We start from the raw sequence: 21,446 nt of genomic DNA on the forward strand, positions 1-21,446 counted from the left end.
AAATATTTGATCATTTTTTGTACAGATTCTAAAGAATTGGGCAAACAGCAAAGCTTTTCTAGATTATTTTTCTTGCTGTATCTGGAGAACACTGGACTCTTAATTTAAAACTTTACAGTAAGGTTAAAAAAGAAGTAGTTGAATCTAATTCTTTGGCGTCTGTCTCATGCCTGGAGAGTGGTGTCACATTTAAAGAGACCGTACTAGTGCATTGTATTGTGTCTCTTCCCAGTAGCTGAAGAACAGGGCTGCCTTGAATGGCTTTCCCTTGCATATCCCAGGTCACAGGGACAACACATGGTCAGAGACTGCATTCTGGTGGACAGAGACCTGCTGCTGCAGATGTTTTTAATCTCTTGTTGGAACTTCTTAATTTTAACTATACAAAAGTTGATAAAACTGGAATCTTGCTCAGTGATGCTTTCTTATTCAGACATAAGAGCAAGACTCTCACATCATCTTTATTTGCCTTGTTTTATAAATTGGTCATTAAAAGAGATTTCTTGTTTTATAAATTGGTCATTAAAAGAGATTTCTTGTGTGAGCAATAACTGTAGCAATATAACCATCTTAAATTAACTGAATATTTCCCATTGAAAACCAAGTAGTATAAAACTATATACTATAATAATTTAATCTGAATCCTTAAAACTCTTCTGTTAAATTTATGTCATTGAAACCTTTTGTAGTAACATGGACTAATGGACCTACTTTCTAGGCCTATCAGATGCGCCCATCCATTATTTTCTTTGATGAAATTGATGGCCTGGCTCCAGTGCGATCCAGCAGGCAAGATCAAATTCACAGGTAAAACTAGCTCGCTGGCATTCAGTCTTTCTTCCTATATTCTCAGCTGTATGTCATGATGCTTGAGAGAGAACACTTTAAGTGGTGAAAGAAACTTTAAAAACCAGTGATTTGGGTTTTTGGAAGCACTTGAACCCATTGTCATTGAGTTGAACCCCAGTCATAAGAAGCCCTGGTGGCACAGTGGTTGAAGTGCTTGACTGCAAACTAAAGATAGACATTCTGAATATATTAGGTACTCCATGGAAGGAAAATGTGGTTTTCTGCTTCCATAAGGATTTATTTATTACCTTGGAAACCATTCTGCTCTGTCCTAGACAGGGTCCCCATGAGTGTTTGGTAGTAGAACCCTGATAGATACAGGAAAACCTGTAAGAGCTGAAACTCTACCAGACTACCTTGTTTTTAAGGTCTTCCAAAGTTTTCAGCTTTGACAATGTGCCATCTGCCATTTCTCTATTGCTCATTTTAGTGGAAACTGTATTTTCCTTCTCTGGTTAGTTTGTTTCTACTTTAAACAGCTCCCAGCATTCTCAGGTCTTTCTGATGTATGAAAAGTAAGAAGCAAACCTATTCTAGGGTGAGTTAGTCTGGGTAGACTAGAAGAACAAATTCATAGAAAATCATCTGTATATAAGAGAGTTTTATATAAAGGGTAATTGTACATTAAGAAACCTGTCCAGTCCAAGTCCGTAAGTCTGATATTAGCTCATGTCCAATACCAATCTATAAAGTCTTCTTCAGACTTGCAATGACACAGAATTGAGGACTATCACAGGCCATTGGGTAAAAAAATCTTTGGATCCAGTGGCGTAAGCATCTCAGCGCTGTCAGGGGTCTCCATGCGACTTCTCCGGTTCCCAGGGCAAGAGGTCTGTCAGCATAGTGCCACATGTCTCGTCAGTAGAGCGTCTCCAAGGAAGTGAACAGAGAGAATGTGTCTCCCACCTGCAAGGAGGATGTACCAGATTTCCCAGAATTCTCAGGAGAAGGCCATGCCCACACAGAGGCGGCACTGGCTATGACCCGATTGACAGACTAGACCCCACCCCTTCACAATTAATCCTCTCCAGTCCTAAATTGACACCAGATTATGGAACTACCACATGGGGGTGGAGGGGTTGAGGTGTTCTGAAACAACAGTTTTCATATCTTGTTTACCGAAGATTTGATTCTTGAGGAGAACGTAAATACCCCAAGGGCGGACAGGTAAGGCAAAGGAGTGAGGCAGGCTAGGGATGAGTGTGGGGCCAGCTCTGATGGGTCACGTTGGCTGCATGCCCAAATTTGAGAGCTTGACCAACCGATTTTAGCTCTGAGCTTTATGGAAGCACTATTCTCAAATGTTACCCTCAAGACCAGGGCTCCTCAAGCTTTTTAAACAGGGGCCCAGTTCACTGTCCCTCAGACTGGTCGGAGGGCCGGACTATAGTTTTTTAAAAAAAAACTGAACAGATTCCTATGCACACTGCACATATCTTATTTTGAAGTGAAAAACAAAATGGGGCAAAAACACCCGGCAGGCCGGATAAATGTCCTCGGCGGGCCGCATGTGGCTGGCGGGCCTTAATTTGAGGACCCCTGTTCAAGACTCTCAGATTTAACTTGAAGCAAAATCTAAAGTTTGAAATTTCTCAGTGAATCTCATGTATACTTTGGCAGCCATCTCAGAAGTTGTTTATGTTGATTTGCTAGAAGGAGATACAGAATGTCAGGCAAGCAAGATTTAAGACTCCTGAGGATGCTCAAGGATTAACAAATGCATACCCACAAATAAAAAAGCACAGCTGGTCTAGTCAGGCTTGCAAGGTAGGGTTTGGATCATGACAGTGGGGGTGGGGTGGGGGGGGAGAGGAAGCATTTAGGATCTAGAGGAAAGTTGTATTTTTTCATCGTTGCTACATCGCACCCTGACTGTCTCATCTCCTCCCCGAGACCCTTCTGTAAGGGGGTGTCCAGTGGCCTATAAATGGGCTTTGGGTCTCCACTCCACACTCCCCGCTCATTCACTATGGTAAGATGTGTTGTTCTGATGATGCCTCATACCTGATCCCTTGACACCTTGTGATCGCACAGGCTGGTGTGCTTCTTCCGTGTGGGCTTTGTCGCTTCTGAGCTAGATGGCCGCTTGTTTATCTTCAAGTCTTTAAGACCCCAGACGCTATAGCTTTTGATAGCCGGGCACCATCAGCTTTCTTTGCCACATTTGCTTGTGCACCTATTTGTCTTCAGCCATCAAATCAGGGTGGTGAGCACAAAATGATATGATTTTTTTGTTCTTTGATGCCTGATAACTGATCCCTTAAGCACCTCGTGGTCACACAGGCTGGTGTGCTTCTTCCATGTGGGCTTTATTTCTTTTGAGCCAGATGGCCGCTTGTTTACTTACCTTCAAGCCTTTAAGAGCCCAGACACTATCTCTTTTGATAGCTGGGCACCATCAGCTTCCCTCTCATTTTAATAGATTCACTTCCTTGACTTTTTTAATTGATCATTTTGTTGGGGGCTATCACAGACATTATAACAATCCATAAATCAGTTACATCAGGCAAACTTGTACAGATGCTGCCATCATTTGCAAAACATTTTCTTTCCACATGAGCCCCTTGATATTAGTAAAGCCCCTACATTTAATGAAAACCCTCCTTGTTCCTCAACTTGTAAATACTACTTATTTAACAGAAAAGTAGTACATTGTATACCAGTTTTTCATTAAACAGCCTATTTTGAAATCAATTTATGTAATGCCAGCTTCAAAGTTACTTAGTAAATCAATGTGTTTTGAACATTAAATTTTTTTTACATTCAAATTCTTTTTTTTTAATTTATAGGGGCGCATTCAGCTCTTATCACAATGCATGCATACATTCATTGTGTCAAACACATTTGTATATATATATGTTGCCATCATAATTTTCAAGACATGTTCTTTTACTTGAGCCCTTGGTGTTAGCTCATTTTCTCCCCCTCCTTCTCTCACAAACCCTTGATAATTTATAAATTATTATTATATTTTCATGTCTTAGACTGACTGATGGCTCCTCCCTTCACCCACTTTTCGGTTGTCTGTCAAGGGAGGGGGTTATTTGTACATCATTGTGATCAGTTCCCCCTTTCTCCCCCCAACTTCCCCTTACTCTCCTGGTACTTCTACTGCCATTATTGGTCCTGAGGGGGTTATCTCTCCTGAGTTCCCTGTGTTTCCAGCTCTGATCTGTACCACTGTACATCCTCTGATCTAGCCGGATTGCATTCACATTTGTAAGTATCCTTTAAACATTGTCAGCTCTTAAAGCACTCTCTTAGGACATAACTGGTTTAAGATTCTAACAGTAGCTTAGCTTCTTCATTGTAAAGACAAGTAACCTGCCATCCCTCCACAATAAGGTGCTTACCTAAGGGAGCATTTTCTAGCACACTGCTGCCCCAAGAAGAATCCGGTTACCGTTAGTTCCAGTTTGTTTTCAGTGTAGCAGACCTGAACTTAATTAATTTGGAGTAAATATCCTTGTGCCATTATTATATTACGTTTAGGATGTAGTGTGGTTAATAGGTTTTATAGTGTGATTAGTAGGTTTGACTTTTATTTTTTAATCATTTTATTGGGGCTCATACAACTCTTAACACAATCCATACATATGTCAATTGTGTAAAGCACACTTATACATTTTTGCCCTCATCATTTTCAAAACACTGGCTTTCTGGATGGGCTCCTGGAATCAGCTCCTCATTTTTCTTTTCTTTTTTTCCCCCCCTCCCTTCCCACTGCCCCCTCTTTCATGAACCCTTGATAATTTATAAAGTATTATTTTGTCATATCTTACACTGCCCAACGTCTCCCTATACCAAATTTTCTGTTGTCCATCCCCCAGGGAGGAGGTTATATGTAGATCCTTGTCATCAGTTTCCCTTTTCTGTCCCCCCTTGCTTCTTCTCTCCCGTTATCACCACTCTCGCCACTGGTCCAGAGGAGTTCATCTGTCCTGGATTCCCTGTGTTTCCAGTTCCTATCTGCACCACTGTGCATCCTCTCGTCTAGCCGGATTTGTAAGATAGAATTGGGATCATGATAGTGGGTGGGGAGGAAGAGTTTAAGAACTAGAAGAAAATTGTGTTTCATCAACGCTACACTGCACTCTTGAGTGACTCATCTCCTCCCTACTACCCCTCTGAAAGGGATGTCCAGTTGTTTACAGATGGGCATTGGGTCTCCATCCCACAATCCCCCTCATTCACGATGATATGATTTTTTTGTTCTTTGGTGCTTGATACCTGGTCCCTTCGACCCTTCATGATCACACAGGCTGGTGTGCTTCCTCCATGTGGGCTTTGTTGCTTCTGGGCTAGATGGCCACTTGTTTACCTTCAAGCCTTTAAGGCCCCAGACGCTATATCTCTCAATAGCCGGGCACCATGAGCCTTCTTCACCACACTTCGTTAAGATTTTGACATTTCTAACACCTAATAGTATTTACTATTTTCTGGTAGCTGCCTTTAACTTTATATATGTACAACAGCTCAGAGTGAATGACAGTGGTAGGTAAAAAGTTCATCTCTACTTATCCTGCCAGTAAAATTACAGGCTTTTCATCTATGATGGACTTGTCTCACCAACTGAGTACCACTTAGTGGATTTGGGGGCAATTTTAAAGGCATTGGATATTTTTAGCAAGAAAAATAGAAAAATTTTACCGAACAAAAACTTCATATCTTAAGTATTTTAAAAAGAAATTTATTGTCTTTTTGTTTGTTTTGTACTAAAGACTTTTAGAGTAAAAATCAAGTAAGTGTTTTAGGAAATCCCTCTACGACATACACAGTTACGATTTTGCTTATTTCTAAAAAACAAACAAATGAAAAAAAACCAGAAAAGTAGACTACAAAGCTGCATGTGTGTATGTATCTAGAGAGAGGGCGAGCTAGTTAGCGACCTCTAGGGGTTCACGCCATTGTAGCATGGGCATGTGGAAGTTGGACGTTGAATCGGGAAGACTAGAAGAATTGATGCCTTTGAATTGTGGTGCTGGAGAAGAACACTGGAAGTACCATGGACTGTTAGGACAAACCGATCTGCATTGGAAGAAGTAAGGCCAGGGTACTCCTGGCAAGGATGGCAGAGCTTCGTCTTACATACTTCCTTGTCAGGAAAGACCAGTCCCTGGAGAAGGACATCATGCTTGATAAAGGGGAAGGGCCACAAAATCAAGGAAGTCCCTGGGTGAGATGGATTGACACAGTGGCTGCATCAGTGGGCTCAGGCATAGGAACAATGGTGAGGATGGGGAAGGACCGTGCAGTGTTTTCATTTTGTTGTGCATAGGGTGGCTATGGGTCAGAGCTGACTCGATGGTATCTAACAACAAAGGGATGTGAGACATTTGGGCACAGGGAACAAGGATGGAGCTTGCTTTGTTTTATAGCTCTGATTTTGGAACCATGTGAATACTTTACATAAGTGGTGTAGTGGTTATGAGTTTGGCTTCGAAAGACAGGATTTCCTACTCCCATCGCAGGTTAACAGTTCAAGTCTTGGAAACTCAATGGGGCAATTCTGCTCTGTTCTATAGGGTCGTTATGAGTCATTCCTGTCTCACTGGCAGTGAGAACAATTTAAGAAGAAATTTAAACAGATGAAACTGCCTTTTAAGTGGGTAGTATAAACATTCTAGGAGAATTCTTTCCAAGTAACTTTGAAATATTATCTTTCAATATATTTTGGGATATATCTTAAGGGGGAAAGAATCAACCGCTCTTACCCGTTTTCTGTATCTTCTTGTTAACAATAACAATATAAGATAATGCAAATCATTAGTCGTGTATTGTCATTAAGAGACAGATTTTTTAAAAAGATTTTCAACTTTAAAAGAAGAGAAACAAATATAAAAGATTCACTTAAAACTCTAGAATTTTTATTTTTGATTTTAAATATCAATCTTGAATTTATTTTACAAAAACAAAACTCCTAGCTCTAGACACAAAAAAACCTACAAACAATGACAGTCGAGTGGCAATGAGTCCCTCCTGTACCCAAAAGGAGAGGCAGCTCCAAGAGTATGGTGGCACATGACAATGGCACAGCAGCCAGTTTTGAAGGGGCTCCTGTTGACCAAAGATGGGAAAATTGGAGCATCAAAACTAATAATGACCACAATAGATTGAAATATGTAAAATACATAAAGCATACATTTTATTGATACTTTTAAAATGTATCTCATTGATCGCCTCAGAAGTTGCTGAGTCATGATTTCATTGCACTGAATACTGATACACCAAAGGGAAGAACCAAAGATGTCATAATATTCCATAATTGAAGTAGATCTCGCATACATGTACAATTGCTACAACAATCACTTCCAAAACATTTACTTTCTGATAAATATGCACATGAAATAGTTACTTGAAATATTTGTGGTTGGAATGATAGGTGTGAGGTTGGCTCTGTTTTACAGACACTGGTGAACTGGTGATAGAGACAAAAAAGAATCCTTTTGACTGTTGAAGCTGTGTGACAAAGACATGGAGATCATTTTTACTGTTGCTCTCCATAATATACAATGTACTTCAGATTCAATTGAAATCTTGTTATTTTAAGCATATAATAATTGGGGGGGGGGTTGTTTGTTTGACAATGCCTACCAAATGGAACCTTTTTTTTAACTTTTAGATACTCTTTGTACCACTTGATAACACTAGTAGTTTTTTATAATATTTTATGGTGTCACATGTGTGTTTGGGAAGTCTTGATTTCCATTGTGAATTTACACTTTATATAGTGACTTCTGGACTCCATTTGTGACACTTTTGGAGCCGTCTGTTTTTCACCATTTTCTATAACTAAATGTCACTCTGGTGTTTTACAGATTTCTTTTTTTAACCCACTAAAGATAATGAGAAGCCCCAAGAAATTGCTTTGATAAAAGAAAACTTACCTAAGAATAAATATGACTGAATTGTTTATTCATCATCCATAGAATTAATCTGATTTTTCTTGTTTTTTAAATTTAGCTCTATTGTCTCCACGTTGCTGGCTCTGATGGATGGATTGGACAGCAGGGGAGAAATTGTGGTCATTGGTGCTACCAACAGACTGGATTCTATAGACCCTGCTTTACGGAGGCCTGGTCGCTTTGACAGAGAATTCCTTTTCAGCCTACCTGATAGAGACGTAAGAAGTTAAATTCTGACAAACTATGTTACTATTAAAAAGTCTTGGTACAAAGAAAGTTTGAAGATGATTGAGTATTACACAAATTATTGTTTTCAATTACAGTAATGCTTCCCTAAAATTTTTCTTTAAATTTGAACACAAGCTTCGGGAATCATAAAATGTTATTTTGCTTTGGAACACATGGCCTAATGAGCAACCAATCCTTAGGCAATTTGTTAGCTTTGGATTTTTCAAGGCAATTACTGTACTTTTTTTAGAAGTGTCGCTGCTCTGGAAGAGCTGTCTGAGTGTGCCCCCGTAGTTCAGAGGTTAATCTCTCTTGTTTATGATGAGTGGACTTGAGCACTCTTAGTGCTCACCTCTGTAAGATGAAACTCAGTTTCTTAAACTTTCGTAACAGTAGCTTTTTTCTCATTTTCACTGTTTCTGCATTAAATATTTTTTCTCATATTAGCTGTTAATTTTTTTTAAAGGACAATAGACTAAAATTTCAGGTAATCAAAAGTTAGATTCAAGTTACTCCAACTTGAACAACACTTTTTATGAATGCAAAACATCAAATTGTTTTTATTTATTTGTAGGCTCGAAAAGAAATTCTAAAAATTCACACAAGAGACTGGAATCCTAAACCACTGGATATATTTCTAGAAGAGCTAGCAGAAAACTGTGTTGGTAAACATTGTTTTAAGCCATTAAAAAATACTACATTCATTTCAAATGTAATAAATTGTATAAATTACATAAATTATGGTCTTGCATGGTTATGTTAAAAGAAATACAAGCTCATGTTTAATTCTCAGCTCTTATTTGTGCCTTAATTCCCCCCCCCCAAACTGGATATTAAATAGGAATACTTGGCAAATCAGCCACCAGAAAATATTGAGAGAAATTTTAGCACATAGTATAATGCAAGCTCTCGTTTGCTGACCGTTTACCTATTTCTGGTCATCCTGTTAGGTAGTCAATTTAATGTTATTTAATTCCATGAAGGCGGTGCCACGCGTCCCCATTGGGCTGGGAGAGCAGTGATTTTCCAAAGATCACATACCTGGTAAAAAACAGACTGGAATTTGAACCTAGTCTGCCAGATTTATAAATTCTTGCTCTTGGCTCCAGGCCGTACTTGGTATACGTGTCTTTCTCTCACAAAAATTGATTGAGTGATTGATTGATTGATTGATTAGTAGGGGTGGGAGAGTTGCTACTATGAGGAGATCTGGTGGTGCAGTGGTTACCGTGCCCAACTATTAACTGAAAGACTTATGGTTCAAACCGACCAGCTGCTCTTAGGGAGACAGATGGAGTAATCTGCTCTGCCAAGATGTACAGCTTTGGAAGCAATTTGGCAGCTCTGTTCTGTCCTCCGATCACTGTGAGTCACAATTGACTCAGCAACAGTAGGTTAATTGCTATCCTATGAGCTCACTGGGTAAATAAATGGTTTTAGTTTTATTACTCTGAAATGTTTTGCTACTAGCCTGGATTTTTTAATTTTTTGATCATTTTCATGCTAATAGATTTTCTTTGTGGGTTTTTTTTTTTGCTTTCCTTGTTGCTTTAGGATACTGTGGTGCAGATATTAAATCAATATGTTCTGAAGCAGCATTATGTGCTCTACGTCGACGTTACCCACAGATCTATACCACTAGTGAGAAGCTGCAATTGAATCTCTCGTCGATTAATATCTCAGCTAAGGACTTTGAGGTAGCTATGCAGAAGATGATTCCTGCCTCCCAAAGAGCTGTGACGTCCCCAGGGCAGGCACTGTCCACCATTGTGAAGCCACTGCTGCAAAGCACTGTCCACAGGATCCTGGAGGCTCTGCAGAGAGTCTTTCCACATGCAGAAATTGGAACAAAGAAAGCATTAGACACAGGTATAGCGCTTCGTGAACCACTAGCATTAATGCTCATGATCAGTTTGTCTAAATGTTTCCATATCCCAGAAGTGCTTCTTTATAAAAGATTCTTGAAGAAAATTTAGTTGTGTTTTACTTGAGCGTTTTGAAGAAAGCTTATTTGTCATAGATTATCTTTCCCTTAATCTGTTTTCATTTTCAAGGCATTTTATATTCATTTGTTCTTCATACCTACACAAATATTTTTGGTTCTTGAGAAAAACTTAATCTTATTTGCAAAAGAAAATACAATGATATGCTTTGCAATTCAGAAAAATGACTAATGATAGATTTTATTTTGTAGATATTTCTTGTCCTCTGCTAGAAAGTGATTTGGCATATAGTGATGATGACATCCTATCAGTGTATGAAAATGAACTTTCTCAGAAATCCTTTGATAAGGCCAAAGAAAATGTAAATTTTCTTCAATTGAATAGGTACATTTTCCGTGTTATAATTTGTGTTGGTATAAATTCATTAAAATGAATGAGGTTGTGATTTTGAGAAGATAGACTGCTTTGTAAATTTTGTAAAGGGTAAAATATCAGAAACTTTTGTTTGTTGCTGTAGTAGAAAGTACTGCAAAAGGAGTCCCAGAACTCTGGAGACCAGCTGTCTTCTGTTACCATGTGCACAAGAAGGGGGGGATGATTGGTGCAACCTGTTTGCAAGACTTAGGCTGATGAAACTTCATAATTGGTGTGATTGGAGGTGGGGAGTGAGATTTGGGTTGGTTTGTTGTTGTTGTTGTTGTTGTTTTAACAATTCTTTCTTTCAGAAATGCTTGTCACCAACCAATGTCTTTTCGACCAAGAATTTTGATCGTCGGAGAAGCAGGATTTGGTCAGGGCTCTCACTTGGCACCAGCGGTCCTCCACGCTTTAGAAAAATTGACAGTGTACACACTAGACATTCCTGTCCTTTTTGGAGTCAGTGCTACATCTCCAGAGGAAACATGCTCCCAGGTAAGTCATTCACCATTGCTCTGACCAGAAAGCTATTTGAAAGATTATGCTGTTTCCAAAAGACAAAATCTAGAGCTGCTTCGTTCTAGTGTTTGGTTTGGTTTTTCCCTCATTTTTTAATTTTGTGTTTTTGGAATAGAACACATCTTCTATGACTAAGAACTGACACATCGTTCATTTCTTAGTCATGGAGGAATAGCCATTCTAACCCTAGCTCCACCACTTATGATCTAGATGGTCTTGGGAAAGGGCCTCCTTTTCCCTGTTGGCAAAATGGAAATGATACCAGAGCCTGCCTCGCAGAGGGTTAAATGAGGGCCAGCAGCCCTAACTGCTCCTTGGTCAGCACTCATTCTCTGCAGCTTCTGTTTGCTGGTTTTCCATTTCTTTTTTTAATATAAAGGTATTTTGTATTTGTATGTGTAGCCATATTTACCACCACAGAAAAGTATGCGCAATTTCTCCACCAGTTTGCTCCTTAACTAAATAAAAGTTGCTGTCAAGGCAACTCCAGCTCCTGACAACCCACTGTGAGTCACAGAACTCCACTCCACTGGATTTTCAATGGCTGGCTTTTTGGAAGTAGGTCATCTACCCCAAGGTGAATCTAACCTCCATCCAACCTTGTCACTAGTAGTCAGCATTAGCCATTTACACTACCCAGGGGGTCCGTTTACTTGTGTCTTGAAGTATTTCAAAAATGAAACTTTCACAGAACATTTTTTTAAAAACAGGATGTGAGGTTTTGCAGGAAGCATTTTTGACCCTGGATGGTTTTATTATGGTAATTTAAGGAAGTGAAACATTGCACCAGACTAATAGATCCAGTGCCACTAATGTGCTGACTCTGACTGACCTTGAGCCTATTTCTCCCATCAGATGATTCGTGAAGCTAAGAGAACAGCACCGAGTATAGTGTACATCCCACATATCCACTTGTGGTGGGAAATCGTTGGACCAACCCTCAAAGCCACATTCACCACCTTATTACAGAGTATTCCCTCATTTGCGCCAGTTTTACTACTTGCAACTTCGGACAAACCCCACTCTACTCTGCCAGAAGAGGTAATTTATTGTTTAAAAGGAGTGATTAATACATAAGTAATAAAAACTCACTGTGAAAAATCACAGGGCTACAGAAGTGAAGAAAATAATAAGAAAAGGATTTCTTCTTCACTCATCAAAGACAATAACCATTGCTAACTGTCTGAGCAGCCTATGTTGGTGCAGTAAGGCTCTGTTAGTCTTTCTCTTCATACAGATCAGATCGTATGATACGTGCTGTTCTCCAGTCTTTGTGGTTCACCTGCCAGTATATCTTATGTATTTGTCAGAATGTAGATCTCATTCCTTTTAAGTGCTGCATGACTTTTTCTGTTATGTGCCTCATAATTTATTTATCGAGATCCTTGTTGATAGATATTCTGGCTATTTTCCAGTTTTCTCTCTGAAATTACTACAATGAACAACCTTGCATTTTAATTGTATGAGCATCACTGAATTTTTCTAGCATCAATTCATAGAAGTGGAATTAGCCATTGTTGTTGGTAGGTGCCCTTGAGTCAGTTCAGACTCATAGCAACACCTTGGAATTAGCAGTAGGTGAGTCACAAACAAACCAGAGCCACTACCACTGAGTCCATTCTGAATCATGGTGACCCTATAGAGAGTTTCCAAGGCTGTTTGTGAGTATACACAGACATAGGAACAATAGTGCACTGTGGGGTGGACCTGGCTCGATGTACCTTACTACAAAAAAATGTGAGTCTTTATGGGTGCAAACAGCCTCATCTCTCTCCTGAGGAGCAGCCAGTGGGTTTGGACGAACCAGTACTTAACCCCACAGTGCCACCATGGCTGCTTGCGTGAGACAAAGCATGTGTGCGTTTAAAATCTCTGATCGTCTTCAATTGCACTCTTTGAAATGTGTGCCTATGTAGACAACTACCAATGACAACCAATTTCTTCTTCCTGGAACAGTCTTTTATCTATAAACTCCCTCAAATGCCATTTTAGCCACATCTCCCTACTTGGGTTTCTAAATTGTAGCAGTCCTCCTTCCCATCCCTCTTTCCTCTTGCCTGGCCTTAGTCATTGCTGCCCACCATGACCAATTTGTTTGACTCCTTGTCTCTCCAATCAGAATTTTAAAAAAGCAAAGTCAGAGGTGTTTTTTTTCTCACCTAGAGCCTACATAACATGGCCATTGTGTGGGCGTGTGTGTATGTTTATTGAACAGATTTATTGAGTGTTTTTCCAAACCATTGATAAAATTTGATTGTAATACTTAAAACATTATTTATAGCAAGAAGATAGATTCAAATACTTTGTTGAAGAAATCGTTATTGAGCACTTGCTCTGCATTGTATTATTCTGGTTGTGCAGGGAACATTTCATCAACAATAATAGGCAATCCTAGAACATACATTTTTGTTGAGGGGATACAGACTGAGAAATAAATGAATAAAATATCATAAACAAGTATTATGGAGAAAATTTTAGCCAGGGAGAGCCAAAAGCTCAAGGGTGTCATATCCACACACATGAACCAACTGATAGAATCAGTTAAAGATCTTATAAGGAAAATAATCTCATCCAGCCCCTACCCTCAAGGGGGGAAAACCCCATTGATCTGCCGAGCAGGCACAAATGAAGAGGCATTTAGCGAGGTTGATGATTGTGGGATTGCGGTCATACCTCTGAAATATATCCCAATTACCTATCTGGGCTAGTGGAGACATCGACTAAAATGACATTTAAACATGGATCAAGTTTTAGACAAGCAGACATTTATGTTAAAGAATCTTATCCACACTTGTTCTGTTGATCTAGTGCTAAAACAAAGTGGGGGAACCTCACTGCCATCAAGTCGATTCCAACTTCATAGAGAACCCTGTGAGAACTGCTCCTGTGAATTTTCAAAACTAGAAATCTATAGAGGAACAAAAGTGGAGCGACTGGTGATTTCAAACTATTGGCCTTGTTGTCAACATTCCAACTTGGAAATGAAAGGCAGGAGTATTTGAAAATAAGCCTCCAGCTAATTTAAAGGAAAGCTGGTAAATGGCTCCCAACAGTTCAAACAACGAATAGACCGTATATACTTGAGTATAAGCCGACCTGACTATCAGCTGAGGCACCTCATTGTACCACAGAAACTGCATCAAAAAAGTGCTGGAAAACTCGGCTTATACATGAGTATATACGGTAGTAATTTTTTTGAGCAGTGTAACTAACTTTCACTAACAGTCTTCTGACTATTAAAGGACATTAGAGAGAACATCACATTTTGAGATGAGAGGCCAGTGACCACTCTCCAGCGGAACAGGTAATAGGTTTGAGCCAAAAGAGTTTAAAAATAATGGAATTTTACCACAGGTTTTTAAATATATATATGTGTGTGTTACTATTTCAAAATAACGTTTCTCAAATTTTTAACATCACTTTTTGCTTTTAAAAGTGCTTTACCAAGGGTAGTAAATGGCTGTAATTGTTGTGTTCTAGGATGGGGCCAACATGTCTCGGACCACAGGATTATCAGAACATCTTTTGTGGGCTGGGCAGGGCGGGGAGTGCCTTTGTCCTTATTAAATGACCACTTATTCTCAGAGCTTAGTTTGGGTTGTGAAAGAGAGTAAATGAAATTAAATGATTTCAACAAATTCTTTAAATAACATCACATCAGCCACTCTCTAAATTATAGTGTGGAGTCTCGAGCTTTCCAGCAGAGAGGCCTAACACTGGAATGCGAGGGTCAGAGGAAGAGCGATGCTCAGTGAGATGGAGGATGCAGACATCACTGAGAGTGGTGCAGCGTGGGGCAGAATGGGGTCTGCTGGGCATCAGGTTGCTGTGAGTTGGGAATGACTTGACAGCACGTAACAACAGTGCGTTATTTATACCTAAATCCAGGATGTTTAAAAGATTTGTTTTTATTTAATCATCTCTTTATTATATAATGTAGATTATCATTAAAAATATGTGTACAATAACCTCCAGCAATATACATAGGTAGTCTGTGATGTGTGGCACTTTCTTTCTTTTCTTTTTATAAGGTGCAAGAATTATTTATCCATGAATATGGAGAAATTTTTAATGTCCAGTTACCTGGCGAAGAAGAACGAACAAAATTTTTTGAAGACTTGATTCTGAAACAAGCTGCTAAGCCACCTGTATCAAAAAAGAAAGCAGGTTAGCTCATATGTCAAGGTTATACATAATGGTTTTTTGAGAGGTAGGGGAAGTACAGCCTGAGTGAATGGCATTTTGCCATCCATTATTTATACAAGTTCAGAACCTCAGAAGTTGATGTTTCTGCTATTTAAAACTCTAAGGCTTCCCCTTATAGTGGGTTAAGTCCTTAAGTCATCCAGGCTTTCCGGTGGGACACAGACCCTTCTTTAGTATGAGCCCTTCCCTAACATACATAGGCAAAGCTAGCTTTTCCTAATGTCATGGCCCATCCTACTGTACTCTTAGGACTAATGTTATGTGATGATGGTGATATATTTCTAAATCACAGCTTTTCATTAACTAATTAACTAGCAGCAGAAGATATCAGAAATGATTTTAATATTCTTGCCCTATAAATTATGCTTTTTCACAGTTTTAATAGCCTCTTAGATAATCTTCAAATGGAATAGCAGTGTAATGACTCTGGGAAGTAGCATTCCAACTTGCAAGGTGCCAATCCTTTCTGAAGGGGACAAGGGGTAAACACTATGGTAGCACTTTAGCAGTCCAGCCCCCTGGATTTCTGGCTGACATCAGGAGGGTCATTTTTCAAACCCACCTACCACTTGCACGGAGTCGTTGTGAAGCATTATGAAAATCTTCTATTTGTGTGAAGTTTTACAGGCCTTGGAGGTACTCCCCGTGGCACCACCACCTGAGCCAAGGCCATTGACAGAAGAAGAAGTGAAGCAGCTTGAAGAACAGGAAGAAGATACGTTTAGAGAACTGAGGATTTTTCTAAGGAACATTACACATAGGCTTGCTATTGACAAGCGATTCCGAGTATTTACTAAGCCTGTTGACCCCGATGAGGTATTAATTTAATCTTTATATTGAATGTGTTCCAAACAATAATGGTTCCAAATCTGAGAATTTTTTAGTAGTTTGTCCTTCCCTGTCTACACTGACCTTGTTTGTTTGTTTGTTTTACATAGAAACATGTCCTGGATAGTCTCCTAATCATTAGGAGAGTACAAGAGCCACATAACACACATTGTCCTTTCCTGCAGAGAATAACAATTAAATTAGTCTACCCAACCCAAACTTTGTAGAAGCAATCTGAGAATGCTGCCACCTCATATGACTCTGACCTGTGAGTGTGCGCTGGAATATTTTAAGAAGACTTGCTGAAAGAGTCAGGACTTTGGTTGACATGGAAGGGTGGCATTTGGATGAGGAAAGAGGGATAGGATGTTACTAGGGTTAGAGTTAGCTGCCCAAGAGTCGGAATAAAATTTTTGTAAGAAAACACCCTTAAGTTGAGTCAGAGGTTTCTTGTGCATATGCTGTCAGTGTCTCCTTGTTGATTCTTCCTTCCTTACGTTGTCTGGCACTGAAATGGAACTCAAATGTGTTTTATGTTCAGAATTAATTTAATGATTGGATCATTTGTTTGGATTTTAGGTTCCCGATTATGTCACTGTAATAAAGCAGCCGATGGACCTTTCATCTGTAATTAGTAAAATTGATCTGCACAAATATCTGACTGTGAAAGACTATCTGAGTGACATTGATCTAATCTGCAGCAATGCTTTAGAATACAACCCAGATCGAGATCCTGGAGGTGAGTTGGGGGGTGGAGTGGGGGGGGTGTTGCAGGGTGGCATGGCACCATTTCCTATGTGTGTATCCTCTCCACCTTTATTTATATCCTCTATTAATAAGAATTTATAAGAAATATTTTTGATGGTGTATTTGCCCTGTACTTTGTTCATTTCCAGGATCTGCTCTTCGGTGCTACCTTTTCTTAGTTGCCTCTTACTTATTTTGTGAATGCAAGTCCTTAATTCTTTCAGTGGATCGAAAATAGTTTTGTAATATTTGTAATTCTTCTCAAGCACAATGAGGAGAAGCTACAATTAAGAGTTTCGGCAACATTTGAACAGGGCACATTGTTTGTCCCCACTCAGGTCTCTGTCCTCAATTCCCCAGGCATGTCTCAAGGGTTAGAATTCTGGGTGTGGGCAGTAGGAAAGTAAGGTGGGACCTTTCTAATGGGAGAAACTGTAAAAAGAACTGAGCAGCTACCCTGGAGGCAGAGTCTCGTGTCTACTGTGGCCGTCTAAAACAACTTAGACCTGTGGTGTTTAAGCAGAACCACCCGAAGAATGTGTTAAAATACAGATTATTGGGCCTTGTCTCCAGGCTTTCTGACAGTGGGTCTAGTCTGGGGCCTGAAAATTTGCATGTCTAGCGAGTTCTCAGGCAATGCTACTAACCAGGGACTGATCGACTGTTTTGCAGACCTACTGCTGTAGGCTTTGCCTTCCCCTTTCCTCCAGCCCACCTGCCCAGTCTGAGACACCCCCCTGCCCCACTCCAAGAGCACCATCTCTCCACTAACCTGGGGGATATATTGCATCCTCCAGTTCAGGGAAGGCCTGATCCAGCCATGCAAGTACTCTTGCATTCACATGTAATCTCAGTATGCCGTAACTCCTCAAACCATATTGTAGTTTATAGGGCCTGGACTTGGCCTATGGTTTTTCCCTGTGTGGTTCCTCTCTTCCAGAAGAATGTCTGCATTTTTGCTTCACTTGTGATCAACCACATACCTGTCAGTTTGCTGTACTGTGATGCTGAAAGCTATATCACTGGTATTTCAAATCTGAGCAGGGTCCCTAAAGTGACCAAGTATTGGCAGAGCTTCCAGACTAATACAGACTACAAAGAAGGATTAGGATGTCCATTTAAGAGGAATTAGCCACTTAAAACCCAATGGATACATCTAAACTTTTTCAGTTACTGAACACCTAATGAATGTCTGAGATAGTTCCAGAAGATAAGCTCTTCAGGTCTGAAGACACTCAAAATGTGATTGAGGGAAAGCTGCCTTTTCATGGTAGAGTTGACCATAATGATGCTGATGGAATAAAACCTTTGAGACCTTCATTTGCTGGTGGAACATAACTTAAAATGAGAAGAAATAGCAACTATACAACATTCACTTCTCCAGATGGAATACACAGAAGTCAAATTGACTACATCTGTGGGAAGAAATGATAGGGAAGCTCAATAACTGCAGCTAAAACCAGGCCAGGGCCCAATTGCTGAACAGACTGTCAATTACGACGGAAGTTCAGGTTGAAACTGAAGAAAATTAAAACAAGTCTGCACGAGCCAAAATATGACCCTGAAGATATCCCATCTGAATTTTGAGACCATCTGCATAACAGATTTGATGCATTAAACGCTAAAGAGAGAAGACTTGATGAGCTGTGGGATGATGACGTGAAGAACATCATACATGAAGGGAACAAGGTCATTAAGACAGGAAAGAAAGAAAAGAGCAGCAAGGATGTCAGAAAAGACTCTGAAACTTCCTCTTAACTATAGGCAACTAGAAGGAATGATGAAGTCAAAGAACTGAAAAAATCTCAAAGGGCTGCTTTGAAAGACTATGTATGTATGTATGTGAGTATAGTGTGTGCAAAGAGAAAATCAAAAGGGAAGAACATGCTCAGCATATCGTAAACTGTTAACAATAAAAAAATTTCAAGCCAGAGTTGTAATATTGGAAGATTATATAGGCAAAATATTGAATGATGCAAGAGACATCAAAAAAAGATGGAGAGAATACAGAATCACTGTACCAAAAAGAACAAGTCAACATTCCACCATTTCAGGGGTAGCATATGAGTCAGTAGCGCTGAAGGAAGATGTTCAAGCTGTACCAAAAGTGTAGCCTAAAACAAGGTTCCAGGTATTTATGGGATACCAATTGAAATGTTTCAGCAAGCCGACAAAGCAATGAAAGCACTCATCTATGCCAAGAAACTTGAAGGACAGCTACTTGACCAACTGACTAGAAGAGATCCCTATTTCTACCCATTCCAAAGAAAGGTGACCCAACAGAATGCTCAAATTATAGAGCAATGTCATTGATATCACATGCAAGTAAAATTTTGCTGAAGACCATCCAGCAACACCAACAACAGTACATTGACAGGTAGCTGCCAGGCCAGAGGTTCGGGTCTGATTGAGAAGAGGATGTTACAACAAGGGATATCATTTCTAAAGTCAGATGGATGTTGGCGAAAGCAGAGAATACCAGAAAGAGATTTACTTGTATTTCATTGACTATTCCAAGGCATTCTTCTGTGTGGATCATAACTGTCGACAGCCTTGGGAAGAATAGACATTCCAGGGCACTTCATTGTGCTCCTGCTACACCTGAACGTGGATCAAGAAGCAGTTGTGCTAACAAAACTAGGGGACATGGCATGGATTAAAATCAGGAAAGGTATGGTCAAGGTTGTATCCTCTCGTCATACTTATTCAGTCTATAGTATGCTAAACAGATAATCCAAGAATATCAGGATTGGAGGAAGGTTGATTAAACTCTTGCAAGATGCAGATGATAAAATCTTGCTTGCTGAAAGAGGAGAACTTGAAGCATTTGCTGACGAGGAATTGTAGCCTTCAGTATTTATTACAACTCAGTGTAAAAGAAAACAAAAATCCTCACAACTGAACCAATAAGTAACAAACATCACGATAAATGGAGAAAAGATTGAAGTTTTCAAGGATTTCATCCAGCTTGGAACCCCAATTGATTCTCATGGAAATAACAGTCAAGAGATCAGATGAAACACTGCATTCGGTAACTTTACACAAGACCTCTTTAAAATATAGAAAACCAAGGATGTTGCTGTGAGTTGTAGGCTGTGTCTAACCCAAGCCATGGTATTTTCAATTGCTTTATATGGTTGGGAAGTTGGGCATTGAATGTGTAAGATTGAAGAATCGATGAATTTGAACTATGATGTTGATGAAGAATACTGAAGTTACCACGGACTACCAAAAAAAAAAAAAAAAGACCAAACAGATCTGCCTTGGAAGAAGTACAGCAAGACTGCCGCTTAGAGGCAAGGATGGTGAGACTTTGTCTCAAGTAGTTTGGCCATGTTATCAGGCGAGACCAGTCCCTGGAGAAGGGCATGGTGCTTGGTCAGGTGGATGGGCAGTGAAAAAGAGGAAGACCCTCAACAAGCTCGGTTGACACGGTGGCTGCAACATTGTGGCACAAACCTGCTGTACATAGGAATGGATCTGAGTCAGCCAACTTAATGGTAGCTCAGCAGTGACAACTATGGTCTTTGCTATCTTTGTGGTCCTTGTTTCGTCATGCTACTGATTGAGACCCATCTTTTTTATTTTATTTTTCATCTATCACGGATCTGGATAGGGCAGAGTAATACAATCGTTTGGATTTAGCCTGCCATAGTCATCAGATGTCCAGAACATCAAATTCAGATCAAATGCAAAGTAGCACAATTTCAGTAACTTCCCCTCTCCGTGGTAAGAGTAAAAGAGAATTGTAACGACTACAGTCCTAGCCTATCATGCTGAGTTTATTCTGGGTAAGTTATAGAAAAGGATAAAACAAAGTATTCTGTTTTTGTTCATTTTTCAGATCGTCTTATTAGACATAGAGCCTGTGCGTTAAGAGATACTGCCTATGCAATAATTAAAGAAGAACTAGATGAAGACTTTGAAAAGCTTTGTGAAGAAATTCAGGAATCTAGAAAGAAGAGAGGTAGGAGATTGATTTGGCACCACAAAAAGCTACTCAGGCTTCCCTAGTGGGCCGAGTCCTTTTAATCAGGCTGGTATCATTTTGAAGTTCTGGGTGTCCTCTTTGGCATCATACCTTTCTCTCTTACAAGGATGCAGCTCTTCGAAATATGCCCCATCTTACTACCATGTGATGCCAAAGCAGAATCCCACTCCAGCTGCTGAGAAGAAGCCAGATCCTGAGCACAGTGAGAAGCTGAAGATGCCCAGCCCTCCAGTGGCATGCAGCACGCCTGGTAAGTGTGCAGGAGTGGGTTACTTATAAGCGGAGGTCTCTGTTCTCGCCCGTGAGAGTGTTTAGGTCGGTGTTGTAAATTACACTGGTTTCCTAACTTGAGTTCTCAAAATCAAGTTTTAACAGTTTCTGCAGGGTGGTTCTGCATCTCTAGTGTAGGCTAGGAAACCTGGTGGTGCCATGGGCTCCAACTGGGCTGTTAACCCCCAGGTCAGCAGTGTGAAACTACCATCTGTTCCTGCTCTTATACAGATTTCCAGCCTCAGAAACCCAAAGGGGCAGTTTAACTCTGTACTATAGGGTCTCAGTGAATCAGAATTGACTCAGTGGCAGGGAGTTTGGTTTAGTTGGTTTTGTTTTGTCTAGGCAGAGTATTTCCTAACCTCTTTGTACCTTAGTTTTCTTGTCTGGAAAAATGGTGATGAGAATGATAGCAAACCTTAGTAAAAGCGAAATTTAAGTGAGTGAGTCAGAGGCTCAGCCGAGCTTCTGGGACATGGTGAGAATGCGCACACTACACGCCAACTGATGTTAGTGTTGACTTTCTCCTAACTTAACATTCTA

At 39.9% G+C, this 21,446-nt stretch overlaps 1 protein-coding gene across 4 annotated transcripts in view; it reads left to right on the forward strand.

Moving 5' to 3' along the window:
• Positions 1 to 21,446, forward strand: part of ATAD2 (ATPase family AAA domain containing 2) — a 61,524-nt gene that overhangs the window by 33,940 nt on the left and 6,138 nt on the right. For all 4 annotated transcript variants that reach the window (XM_075549303.1, XM_075549305.1, XM_075549304.1 and 1 more), the window contains exons 13-24: positions 719 to 807; positions 7,813 to 7,972; positions 8,557 to 8,647; positions 9,537 to 9,851; positions 10,177 to 10,309; positions 10,651 to 10,837; positions 11,717 to 11,902; positions 14,893 to 15,028; positions 15,687 to 15,883; positions 16,475 to 16,634; positions 20,487 to 20,609; positions 20,740 to 20,883. In XM_075549303.1, coding sequence (XP_075405418.1) covers positions 719 to 807; positions 7,813 to 7,972; positions 8,557 to 8,647; positions 9,537 to 9,851; positions 10,177 to 10,309; positions 10,651 to 10,837; positions 11,717 to 11,902; positions 14,893 to 15,028; positions 15,687 to 15,883; positions 16,475 to 16,634; positions 20,487 to 20,609; positions 20,740 to 20,883 — 1,921 coding nt within the window. The remainder of the gene's footprint in view (positions 1 to 718; positions 808 to 7,812; positions 7,973 to 8,556; positions 8,648 to 9,536; positions 9,852 to 10,176; positions 10,310 to 10,650; positions 10,838 to 11,716; positions 11,903 to 14,892; positions 15,029 to 15,686; positions 15,884 to 16,474; positions 16,635 to 20,486; positions 20,610 to 20,739; positions 20,884 to 21,446) is intronic.

This window comes from Tenrec ecaudatus, chromosome 5 (genome assembly GCF_050624435.1).
Source record: "Tenrec ecaudatus isolate mTenEca1 chromosome 5, mTenEca1.hap1, whole genome shotgun sequence".
In the NCBI taxonomy this organism is placed as follows: domain Eukaryota; kingdom Metazoa; phylum Chordata; class Mammalia; order Afrosoricida; family Tenrecidae; genus Tenrec; species Tenrec ecaudatus.